The 12,393-nt window shown below is 46.0% G+C and overlaps 1 protein-coding gene across 7 annotated transcripts in view; it reads left to right on the plus strand.

The window, feature by feature from the left end:
- CRACR2B (calcium release activated channel regulator 2B) overlaps nucleotides 1-12,393 on the plus strand; it is a 90,342-nt gene that overhangs the window by 35,153 nt on the left and 42,796 nt on the right. For all 7 annotated transcript variants that reach the window (XR_012159316.1, XR_012159314.1, XR_012159315.1 and 4 more), the window contains exons 4-7: nucleotides 4,203-4,374; nucleotides 8,181-8,327; nucleotides 9,060-9,150; nucleotides 10,066-10,158. Coding sequence is in view for 3 of the 7 variants with exons in the window: in XM_073347165.1 (XP_073203266.1) it covers nucleotides 4,203-4,374; nucleotides 8,181-8,327; nucleotides 9,060-9,150; nucleotides 10,066-10,158 (503 nt within the window). In the remaining 4 variants the exon portion in view is untranslated. The remainder of the gene's footprint in view (nucleotides 1-4,202; nucleotides 4,375-8,180; nucleotides 8,328-9,059; nucleotides 9,151-10,065; nucleotides 10,159-12,393) is intronic.

Below are 12,393 nucleotides of genomic sequence, written 5' to 3' on the forward strand. Positions count from 1 at the left end.
TTGCTGCCCCTTCCCCACCCCTGCTGGCAGCTCTGCCAGCAGGGACCCCACCGCTAGGGCTGCCGACAGGTGAGCCAAAAGGGGCAATGACGTTCAATCGCTGCCACAGCACTTTAGCATTGTTGCCCCTTTCCCTGCCCTGGGCCGCCGACCCGGGGGGAGGGGCAAAAGAGCAGCTGCCCCAGGGCTGGCGATTGAAAAGGGCCCAGGGCTCCCAGCGGCCAGGGCCTGGGCCCTTTTAAATTACCGTCGGAGCTCCGGGTGGCGGAGGCCAGGCAGCTCGGATGGACCAGCTGGGGGAGACTGACTTCCCCCCCAGCCCCGCCCCTTCCATCCGTGGCGCCGGTCCCCGTACTGGTAAGAATTTATTATTACTTTCACCCCTGCATGTGGCATATGGTTGGCCAGATAACAATAATGGGAGATAAGCACTGCCAGGTACTCTGCTCTCCTGGATTGCTCTGAGGTTTATGAGTTAATCCGATCAGGCAGGAATCCCAGCAGGCCTGCCTTCCATACCAGACTTGGCACTTTATGCTGGCATCAAGCCTGTAGGGTTACAGCAGTCACTTCAAGAGCAGATAGTTAAACTGTTGCTACTAGAGAAGGATATACTTTTATTACAGTGCAACCCACCTATTTCCTGGGCATGTTCCACATGTCAGAGAATGGCAACTGCCTGGACATGTTTAAGGCCTTTCACTGACAAGAAAATTGAGACTGAAGTTTTCATAGTCTATGAATTGGCACAGAGAGCACTGACCAAGGCTGTTAGGGGCAGGCTCAGAGGAATGACGGGATCTCATTCAAAAGAAAACAAAACACTGTGCTTTACTGCAGTGTGTGTCATACAAATGACATACCAAAACACTGTCTCTAGGTAATGGAAAGGATGCAGTAGACATGTGGTCTGAGCATGCAGCTTGGAGCCAGGAAGGATGGAGTTAAGATTCTACTCTGCTGTTGACTTGAGGCACAGAGGAGTTGGGTGGTTTCCCAAGAGTCATAAATATATTTCAGGACAGGGATTAGAACCCAGAAGTTCCTGGCTCAGGAAACTAGACTCTGGCTCCCTGTGCCTCTGCTTGCTTATCTTTAAGTCCATACTGGATGGTTTTTGGTTTTTTTTAAAGCTAGAATCATGGAAACGCAGGGCTGGAAGGGACCTAGAGAAGTCAACTAGTCCATCCTCCTGTGCTGAGGCAGGACCAAGTAAACCTACACCAGCCCTGAGCAGTGTTTGTCTAACCTGTTCTTAAAGACTTCCAATGATGAGGAATTCACAACCTCCTTGGAAGGCAGTTCTCTGAGCTTTAACTACCCGTATCTCAAGAAGTGTTTCCGAATATCTAGCCAGAAATCTCCTTTGCTGCAGATTAAGCCCATTGCTTCTTGTCCTACCTTCAGTGGACATGGAGAAAAAATTGATCACCATCCTCTTTAGAACAGCCCTTAGCCTATTAGAAGACAGTTGTTAGGTTCAGGCCCCCCCCCCCACCCCCAGTCATCTTTTCTCAAGACTAAACATGCCCAGTTTTTTAAGCTTTTTTCATAAGTCAGGTTTTCTAAACTTTTTATCATTTTTGTTGTTGTCCTCTGGACTTTCTCCAATTTGTCCACATCTTTCCTGAAGTGCAGCGCCCAGAACTGGACACAGTGCTCAAGCTGGGGCCTCACCAGTGCCGAATAGAGTGGAATAATTACCTTCTGTGTTTTACATACAACCGTCCCATTAATACACCCCAGAATGATATTAGCCTACTGCATCACATTGTTGACCCATATTCTGTCTTGATCCAAGATCCTTTTCAGCAGTACCACCACCTGGCCAATTATTCCCCATTTGGTAGCTGTGCATTTGATTTTTTCCTTCCTAAGTGAAGTACTTTGCATTTATCTTTACTGAATTTCATCTTGGTGAATTCAGACCAATTCTCCAATTTGTCAAGGTGGTTTTGAATTCTAATCCTGTTCTCCAAAATGCTTGCAACCCCTCCCAGCTTGGTGTCATCTGCAAATTTTATAAGCCTACTTTCCACTTCGGTATACAAGTCATTAGCGAAAATATTGAATAGTACTGGACTGAGGACTGACCCCTGTTGGACCCCGCTAGATATGCCATCCCAGTTTGACAGGGACCCATTGATGACTACTCTCTGAGTATGGTTTTCCAATCATTTGTGCATTCACTTATATTAATTTCATCTAGACTGTATTTCCCTAATTTGCTTATGAGAATGTCATGAGGGACTGAAGCCTTGACTTCACTATGGGGGTAAATCGACCTAAGTTACGCTACTCCAGCTAGGTGAATAACTTAACTGGAGTCAACATAGTTTAGCTCAATTTACTGTGGTGTCTTCACTGTGCTGCGTCAACGGGAGACGCTCTCCTGTCGACTTCCCTTACTCCTCTCGGGGAGGTGGAGTACCAGGGTCGACCGGAGAGCGCTCTGCCATCGATTTAGTGGGACTTCACTAGACCTGCTAAATCAACACCTGCTGCACCGATTGCAGCCGCCTCAATCTGTGAAGACAAGCCCTGAGTCAAAAGTTTTACTAAAATCAAGATATATCATGTCTTCTGTTTCCCCACATCCAGCGGTAACCCAGTTAAAGAAGGAAATCGGGTTGGTTTGGCATGATTTGTCCTTGACGAATCTGTGCTGACTATTTCTTACAACTTTATTATCCCCTAGGTGCTTATAAATTGAGTGTTTAATCGTTTGTTCCAGTATCTTTCCAGGTATTGAAGTTACACTCTTACTCAGAGGTGGGCAAACTATGGCCCGTGGGACCCTCCTGCCCAGCCCCTGAGCTCCTGGCCCGGGAGGCGAGCCCATTGCCCCTCTTCCCCAGCCTCAGCTCACTGCTCTGCTGGCTCAGTGCTCTGGGTGGCGGGGCTGCGAGCTCTTGCCAGGCAGCCCAACTGCAGAGCCGCGGGGGCAGTCAGGAATGAGAGGAGGGGTTGGATAGGGCGGCGGGGGGCAGTCAGGGGACAGGGAGTGGTGGATGGGACAGGGGTCCTGGGGAGGCTGTCAGGGGTCAGGGAACGGGGGGGTTGGATGGGGCAGGAGTTCCAGGGGGGCCATCAGGGGGCAAGAAGCATGGGGAGTCGGATAGGGGGCAGGAGCCAGGCCATGCCTGGCTGTTTGGGGAGGCACAGCCTCTGCTAACCAGCCCTCCATACAATTTTGGAAACCCGATGTGGCCCTCAGGCCAAAAAGTTTGCCCGACCCTGCTCTAACTCCAACATAAGTGATGGGCTTGACGCAGGAATCACTGAGTGAGGTCTTCCGGCCTATGCTACACAAGAGGGCAGATTAGATTGTCATAATGATCCCTTTTGGCATTAAAATCTTTTTTTTTTTCCTAGAGAGAGCCGCTTGATGTATTCCTTTAGAAAGAATTTCCTGCCCACTCATTTCCATCTCAACTCCCAATATTTTCCACCTTCCTAGTGCAGTGCTCCGGATAAACTGAGACCCGAGGAGAGGGAGTCATCTTTGCAGGGAGGGGGCCTTGTTCAGAGAGCTGTACTCATTTTGTTCAGCATAGTACCTGGGGAGACGAGCGGCGTGAGAGGAGAATTATTAATATTATGGTAGAACCGGTAGAGGTCCAAAGTGAGATCGGAGAGACTCTGTTCTAGGCACTGTACAAGCACATAGCGAGAGACAGGCCCTGCCTCAAAGAGCTTTCTGTCTAAACAGACAAGGTAGACACAGGGCAGGAGAGAGGAAGGATTTTTATCTCCATTTTACAGACTGGGAAACTGAGGCACAGAAAGATTCAGTGACTTGCCCGAGATCACTTGCCCGAGATCAGCTTGTGGCAGAGCTGGGAATTGAACCCCCCAGTGCCAGTCCACTGCCTTAAGTGCAGGCCCACCCTTCCATTCTTATAATGCCTGAACTGTGGTGTAATGAATTCAACTCTAAATGCACATCACCTGAAAGTCCTGAATTCCTGAGCCTCCAGCAGGGGGCTGCTTCAGCTCTTACTAGATACTGATCAATTTCCTCCCGTTCATAATGATACAAGAACAGGCTCTCTGTTTGCTATCTGAGGGCAGTGTTTAATAGACATCATTGGATTTGGCCATCTCTACTGGAGCTGGTTCAGGCTGCCCCTCAAAGCTTTCCTAGTGTTAAATATAGTGTGACCACCGGCTCCCTCTTCCCTCCCTCCCCCTTCCTGCAGGGAAGTTCATCGGGATTGAGCTGTACCAAGGGTCTGGGAGCACAGATCACTCCAGACTCGAGGAGACCTTTGAGTCAGGCTGGTCAGACGACTTGGACCAGACAGACGACGAAGAGGAGAAGCGATTTTGTTCAATGATGGAGCAGCTCAGCGCAGCCCAGGTCTTTGAAGAGTAAGTCTCAAATCTCAAATTCTGTCCTGGTCTGATCTTACAGTAACAAAACCTCAGTGCTTCAGCATGGACCGAGAGAAGTTGACCTGGCACTGCTGGCTATCTTCAAGGACTTGCTTTCAGAAGTGTTGCCTTAGCACTTTGTATCCCAACCTTGTGTCAAGTTCATGTGTTGCCTTAGAAATGCAAGGGAGTCTGGGATATCTAGCCTGAATAATCACCAGTGGCCTTTAATACAGCATTTTTCCCAAAGAACTTTACAGGCTATAGGCTCATGTTTCAGCTATGAAGTATTGCTGTCATCAGGATGGCAACCAATTGGTGCACAGTACGCAGCACAACCATGGGTGTGGGGAGGATTTAGGCAAAGAGATGAGTTCTTTGTCTTTCCAAAAGTGCCATGAGGTCTTCAACAGCCACGCAGAGGACCTTAGTCTTTAAGGTCTTATTTGTAGATGGCTGCACAATGCACTGCCTGGAGCTTGACTGATCCACCTAGAAAGATGAGGAAGTAAATTGACCCTGTTGGGACTTGAATCTGAACACCCAGAGAATCTGGGTAATTCAGATCTGATGTATATGTCATTAGCCATCCCCTCAGACGGAGCATTCACCCCAGGGCAGATCATTCTTTGAAATACATGGCTGCGCATTCCTCAGTTGGTAGGATTTTTTTTCCTCTTCGTTTTCAGGATTCTCCTTTAAGTATGAACAGGAGTGGGTCGGGCTGGGTCATAGGCCAGGCTGCTGCTCCAAAGAGCAGGGCACAGTGGATGTACATGCACAGCTCAAATATTACTCGTATGATTGGATACATCATGAACCATGATAGGTAGAAGAAGCTGCCATACATCAATCAAAGCTGGAGTGTCCAACTTTCCAGTGATGTATATAATCAGTCTCTATCATCATTGGTTCACCTGAGATGTTCCTTGAAACAGTCACAGATCCACCAGCCCAGGAAAAAGTTTATTTGGCCCAGAGAAATAGTTTTAAAATTAAACATTTGCCCTAAACCCCAACAGAACTGATCACCTTGCCTAAAGAAATATAACTTATTCACTAGGCTAAGGTGGCATGGTCTTTGGTTACTGTCCAAAGGAATTTAGATGTGCCATGCAGCAAGCATCCCCATAGACAACCTCGCCGGATTTAGGAGAAGAGGTTATAAACAGGCAACGTTCCAAAAAATATAGTGAATGCCATAAAATGCTGCAGTGAACAAAATGATACCGGCTTCATTCCTATCTTATTTCTTTTGAAATCTGACAGCTTCTTTAAGACTAGACATGTGTATCTGTCTAAGCACCACTTAGTCACTTGCAACAGGGTAAATGTGGCCCCAGTAAGTGGAACTGATGATATCGTTGCTCCTTTTTCTGAGACCAGTATTGCCCCCTTGCCTGGCAGTAGCAGAATTCCAAGGCCTTGCTGGGTGTTTTCCAGGGAAGGGGAAATCAGTGAAGCAGAGTCTGGGTATACCCAAAGTGTCACTTGTTTTATTTACGCACATATACCAATTCTGGAAAAGAGATGATCAAACAGCATCCAGGACAATCTCTTCTTTCAGGAATCTCAGCCAACACCAATGCCCGGTTCCCAGGGAGCAACTCTGACTCAAGAACTGACTCCAGTGAGAGACCAAAGCAGAGAGCAAACTCTGTTGCTGCTCACAAAGTTTCCTCTTTGGAGCCTTGCAAAACAAACAGGCATTTCTTTTCAGACTAAAAACTTGTTCACACGTTAAGAAAAAGAACTGGGAAACTGATGTGAAACAGCACCACCTGGTCACTTTTACCATAATGATATTACCATCCCAGTTAAACAGCATCCATTGCCCTTCATCTCTGTCTCCTGAGAAATATCCCAGTGAAAGAGTTGTCCAGGTTAAATGGAATATTTTGCACTGTATTGTCCACTAGATGGAGTCTATATGTTCAGCAGAAACATATAGTGAAATTGATGTTAAAATTGAATTTGTATTGGTCAAACTAGCTTTTTCAAAAGATGAATACAAAGCTGCATTAGTTGAAAACTGTGGGGGAAGGGGAAATCACAAAGTGGTGTTGATTTTGTTTCAGAGAGTTCAAAATGGACAATTTTTGTTCAATAAAATCTGGGGTTTTGGTAAATGAAAAATATTGATGATCATATTTCAGGTCATGAAAAATGAAAAAAGTCAATGACAACATTTATGCAAAAAAATTGTTGGGGGGAAAAAACGACCATTTTTTGAGGGGAAAAACCTTTGAAAAATGTCGATCAGCTCAAACATAAAAGCTTTCAGTCGTCAACTAAATGTGTTCTGCAGGCACTTAGTGGGTTTAGGTGCACACATCCTGTTTGACTGTCAATGGGTCTGTTCCTAAATCCCTTGGGTATTTTTGAACACCTCTCCCTTAATTTCCTGTTTTTTGTCATGAGACCCGGGTTCAATTCCCAGCTCTACCACTGCTCTGCTGGATAACTTTTGGCAAGTTACTTCCTTCCCCGTGCCTCAGTTTCTCCATCTATAAAATGGGGGGAATGATGCTGATCTGCTTTGCGAAGTGCTTTTGGGTCCACTGATGAAAAGTGCTATTGAAGAGCTAGGTCTCCTTATTATTTTAAAGTGAGAGTGCTAAGACTTAGTCTACATTTTTTGATCTGTCTTATTATTTGTATTGCAGTAGTGCCTGGCAGTCCTGGATCAGGACCCCACTGTGCTAGGCACTGTACAAGCACAGACCAAAAGGACAGTCCCTGCCCCAAAGACATTTTCTCCAGAAATAGGGCACAGAAGTAATTCTCCCCCCATCCCTACCTCTCAGTGAGCAGCATTTTAAGCCTCCTATTTCATTTTGAGAAGAACTGTTGAGTTTAGGAGGGATTATCCCATTCCTACAGGAATATGGAGACCTCTTCCATCTTTTCCCCATCACGCACAAAGAAACAGTAAGTTCAGATGCATGGTTCTAGCGGTGAAAAATAATAATAAAGCCTAGCTGTTATATTGTGCTTTTCATCAGTAGATCTCAAAGCGCTTTACAAAGGAGGTCAGTATTATTATTCCCCTTTTACAGATGAGGGACACTGAAGTACAGAGGGGTGAAGAGACTTCCCCAAGGTCACCGAAGAGAGTGGCAGGGGTAGGAATAAAACCAGGTCTTCTGAGTCCCAATCCAGTGCTCTATCCGCTAGTCCACACTGCTCTAAAGAGTTTGAATGCTTGGGTCATTTTGAGAGGGGGTGAATCATCTCAGGTTTTTGTTAAAAGTAGCATAGTCTGGTGGTTAGAGAAAGGGACTGGAAGGTGTGACTCCTACCTCTGACACTAGCTTGGCATGGGACTTTGTTCAAGGTACATCACCGCCCTGTGCCTCAGTTTCCCCACCTGTAAAACAATGGGGGTAATGCTGATCTACTTCACAGTAGCTGTGTGATAATTAATATTTGTAAAGTAGCTCTAAAATCCTTGCCTTATAATAATTGCTGCTTTTTATTAGGTTGAACCAATTTTATTATTTATTTATTGTTTATTTTAAGCCTCATGATTTTGGAGGGGCCTGACTCATGGCAATGCTGAGTTAGTTTTATATGGTGGTTTTGGGATGACTTATCTCATTCTGGCCACCCACTACTTCGTAGTCTTCATTCCCAGTCATGGTCCACCCCCCACACTTCAGTATTACAGGCCCATCCAATGCAACCTCTAAGGTCAATGCAGGGCAGCCCTTCTTTACTTGAACGTGTGTAAGTTAGAAGAAATACCAATCCTGTGATAACATGGAAACTCCCTGGCTCTCCCGCTCTTATCTTTGCTCCAGTCAGAGTGAGGTTCGGGAGCTTTGGTCTCGTCTCCGGAAAGAACAGCCAGATCTCTTGGCCAACTTTGAGGAGTTCCTGTTCCATGTTTCATCGTATATCAGGGAGGTGCATTATGAGAAGGAATCCATGGAGCAGGCACTGAAGAGGTAAGAAGGCCTCCAGGGCAGCTGGAAACCAGCTGGTACTCATTTAGATGCAACCTGACTCATTGCCTTATCCCAAAATGCAAGGAGAAACCGGCGGAGGCTGGGATTAAGGAAGAAAAGGAGACTTCTGTGCCATGTATAATACTGCATTGACTCTCTTAGCCTATTCCCTCCAGATTTGGGCATTAACATCTAGCCAGAGTCCTAACTCCAATTTATGTGGTTTTCTCCTTGCAGAGAGGAAGGATGGTCTAGTGAGTAGGGCACCAGTGTAGCACTTAGGAGACCTCTGTCACTGAATTCCTGTGTGACCTTGGGCAAGTCATGTAGTCTCTCTGTGCCTCAGTTCCCCATTTGTAATATGGGGATAATCATACTGACAAGCCTCACAGGAATGGTGTGGAGATAAATACTTTAAAGATGGTGAGCTACTCAGATACTATGTGGAAGCCATATTAAGTACCTAAGATGGATGACTCTAATAAATAAAACTGTGTGCAAATAAATATGCTCCCATGGATGTCGAGTGGCCATGAAATCCCTTATCAGTGTATGTAAACCCAGGTGCTTGGGGTAATACCAATAAGCTATTAGTGTGGATTCTAAATTAAATCTGTATCCTCCTATTTGAGAATAAAGATTTCCCACTCCCTCTCCTTCTTTATTTCTCCTTCTTTTCCTTTCACATTCATTCTCAGTCTCCCTCCCTCACACGCTCTTTCTCCTTGGTAGGAAGGAGACAGACCACGACAGAGAAGTCAGGTGTCTTTATGAAGAAATGGAGCAACAGATCAAAGCGGAAAAGGAACAACTGCTCTGCCAGGTAAATCCTGCCTGGCCATTTCCTCCCTACACGTGCTCAGCTGGGCATGCATTTTGATTAATAAATGAGGCAAATATTTGGTTTCCTCTGCATTTGCAAGGGCAGTGACCCTGTTAACTCTGCTCCCCGTGTGACTTCTGTTGAAATCTTCAGTGGCCTTGTTCTTCTACTGGTGCAAGGATCTGTGTTAGCTGGAGGAGACTGGGCCAGGACACCCCCTGTTGCAGTGCTCATGGTGCATCTCAGGAACCTCAGTTAATATGCTCTGACACTGACGACAGCTACCGCCTAATCTGGGCTTCACTTTTTATCTCTGCCTTGTTGGAAGGTTGTGGTCTCTGCTCTCAAGGGGCCTGAAGAACACCCTCTTGTTTTCAATGCAGAAGAAGTTAATTGTGGAGTGTCCTTTTCTCATCTGTGATATTAGCCAGCTTGAGAGGGACTATTGAGATTTCATTTGGTATGGGGAAATTAGCATGAGGGAAGACTATAAAGACAACCAGAACCATCTTTTAGAAGAACTGCTGTGTGTCTTCTGCCCTGCCCTGCCCTCCTCTTCTGTGAGCAACTCCCCTGCAATGAGACTGTTGGAAGAAAGGGACAGCTGTTCCTTGTAAATCTTCTTCAGTGAGAGGCAAAAAATAAATAGAGTTGGGAAATGGGTGGGCCAAGGGATCAGCAACAAGCTTGGATGTTCCCTAGGGAGACTAAACCACCAGGTGGGAAACTGGCTTCAATACAAGGCCCAATGGAGAACCCTACAACTTTCCTGTCTCTGAAGCAGGAGGGGATTGCGGTGGGTCATTTAGTGGCAGGCTCCTGGGCAGCAATGATATTTTGGTCCCTGGTATTGGGAAATGTCAGTCCAGGGTTCTCTGGACAGTATGAAAATCTATGGGTCTTTCCCCTCTGCAGGAATCACAGAGGCACGGCAGGAGCAACGTGCTGCAGAAGGAGCTGCGCAGCAAGGAGCAGGAGCTTGAGAAAATCCTCTACCGACAGAAAAAGGTAACCTGGCCTTCCTGAAGAAATAGGTGCCCCACAGTGTCTTTCTTTAATTCCTTTTTAACTGCCCTTGGCAAGCCTGAAAGCTACCGCCCTGCTCCTGAAGTTGTGCTGAGAGTGGGCGATAATTGGCTGCATTGCACCAGTCAGTCCAGTTCCTGCCTACTGCTCCAGCTAGGCTCTGCCCTGAGCATTCTTGCTGGTTACCACAGTTCATTTAAAAATGCTACTGTATTCCTGTCCCATCCATTTTGGAATCTCCTCTTCTTCCTGCAGGATAATATAATTTGGCGAGGTATGTGCAATAAAGCGCGCACGCGTGTGTGTGTCCGTGTGTGTCCCCTTCCACAATTCTGACCAGCAAAGCCATGCTGAAGAAGCAATTCATGCATGTAAACACCAGCAGCAATTCCCCTTAACCTCTGTGGTTTGTGTTTTCTGTCTCCTTCAGAATAACTCATGGAGTAAAATGCTGCAGCTGGATTTAAAAAGGGTTTGGATAATTTTATGCTACTTCAGTTGTATGTGCTGAAATTGGGGTGCTCCTGTCTCATTCTTCACGGTGGGGTAATCCATAGGCAGACCATGGGCCAAATCCAGACCACAAGATGCTTTTGAATGGATCCTGAAATCTTTTTATTTACTCATCATTATTGTTGACAAGTATCAGGGGGTAGCCGTGTTAGTCTGTATGCATCTGAAGAAGTGGGGGTATTACCCACAAAAGCTTATGCTCAAATATATCTGAAAGTCTTTAAGGTGCCACCAGACTCCTTGTTGTTTTTATCATTATTGTTGTTTTTTTATTATTGTTATTTTCTTTGCTGTCTGGACCTTGACTATACCTTGACCAAGAAATTTGTACCTTGACAAAAAATAGAATACCCCTAATTCGCGGTATTGGTTGATCGTCCACAGGGCCAAGAAGGAATCTTCTCACCTGTTCATGTACCTTCACAAGTGACCATGTGCATTAAGGTGGCCTTTGCTTTCCTCTGAAGCATGAGTATAGGAGGTGTTGTGGTCATGTCAGCAGTGTCCTAGACTGGGAGTTGGGATGCCTGAGTTCTATACCCAGCTCTGGTGCTGATGTATGTGACCATGGGTAATTGACTTAACCTCTCTCTAACTCACATACTTGCCTTCCTTTGTAAAGTGCTTTGAGATCTATGGATTTAAAGCTCTCTGTGAAAGTTTATACCAGACTAGATGGACCACCAAAGCAATCTAATATGGTAAATCCCATACTGAGATGCTTGCAAATCTCCTATGTTGCTTCAGACTATATGTATTCCATTCTGTCATGCTGTAGCTTTCCTAACCAGGAGCATGGGCTTAACCCCAAGCATATCTACTAGCCTATCAGAGGACCCAGTGATACTGGGCCAGCATTCCTACATTCTGCTCTCATAGGCTTCTGGTGTTTGACTTCAGCCACCAGAAATAGGGGATCCCACTTTAATTTAGCCCGACCTCCCACTCACAAGAGGTACTAGTGCTCTGTGACTTACAGGCACCAAACGCTGGCCTGACTCCAACACTGCTGTAATCCTCGTTTCAGCCAGCTGGTCCCCTTTCTATCAAGATAAGGAAGGGCAACGATGTTTACTCTTCCTTGTTATTGTATGGCTACGTCTCTTAAAAGAGTATAGGGAAGAAATAATTGCTCTGGGTCATGTAACGCTATGCTGCTTGGGTAATCGTTGTGTCAATATTTGCGAAGGGTGTGCTCAGCTCCTTATACAATGAATGATATCATTCTGTATGTCAACTGGATGAGAGGGTCTTGCTTTGATCTAATGAGGACTTTCTAAAGGGGAGTCATGAGTAGTAGCCATGTTCTTCAGTGCTTATTAGACCTGTGCCCTTCCCCTCTCTGCCCCCCGCGCACACACGCTGGGTATGTGTATAGGGGTGGGGATGGAGAATAGTGTCCCAGCGCCAGATCCTCAGCTGGCGTAAATTGGCATAACTCTACTGACTTCACTGGAGTTGGGTCAACTTATGTCCTCTGAGGATTTGGCCCCAAATCTTGCACTGCTTCAAGGGCCATGCTCTTACTGAATGACCTAGGCTGGCAACAGCATTATGATAAAGCACTGTGCATCTTACATTAGGAATCTATTACAGTTCCTAATACTGAGGTAAAAATATAGGGGAGCCTCACTCGCTTCCACGTGATAAATGAGATGATAAGCAAAACGTGCAAAGTGTTTTGAAAAAGGGGCAGACAGTGAG

Source organism: Lepidochelys kempii, chromosome 6, assembly GCF_965140265.1.
Source record: "Lepidochelys kempii isolate rLepKem1 chromosome 6, rLepKem1.hap2, whole genome shotgun sequence".
Taxonomy (NCBI): domain Eukaryota; kingdom Metazoa; phylum Chordata; order Testudines; family Cheloniidae; genus Lepidochelys; species Lepidochelys kempii.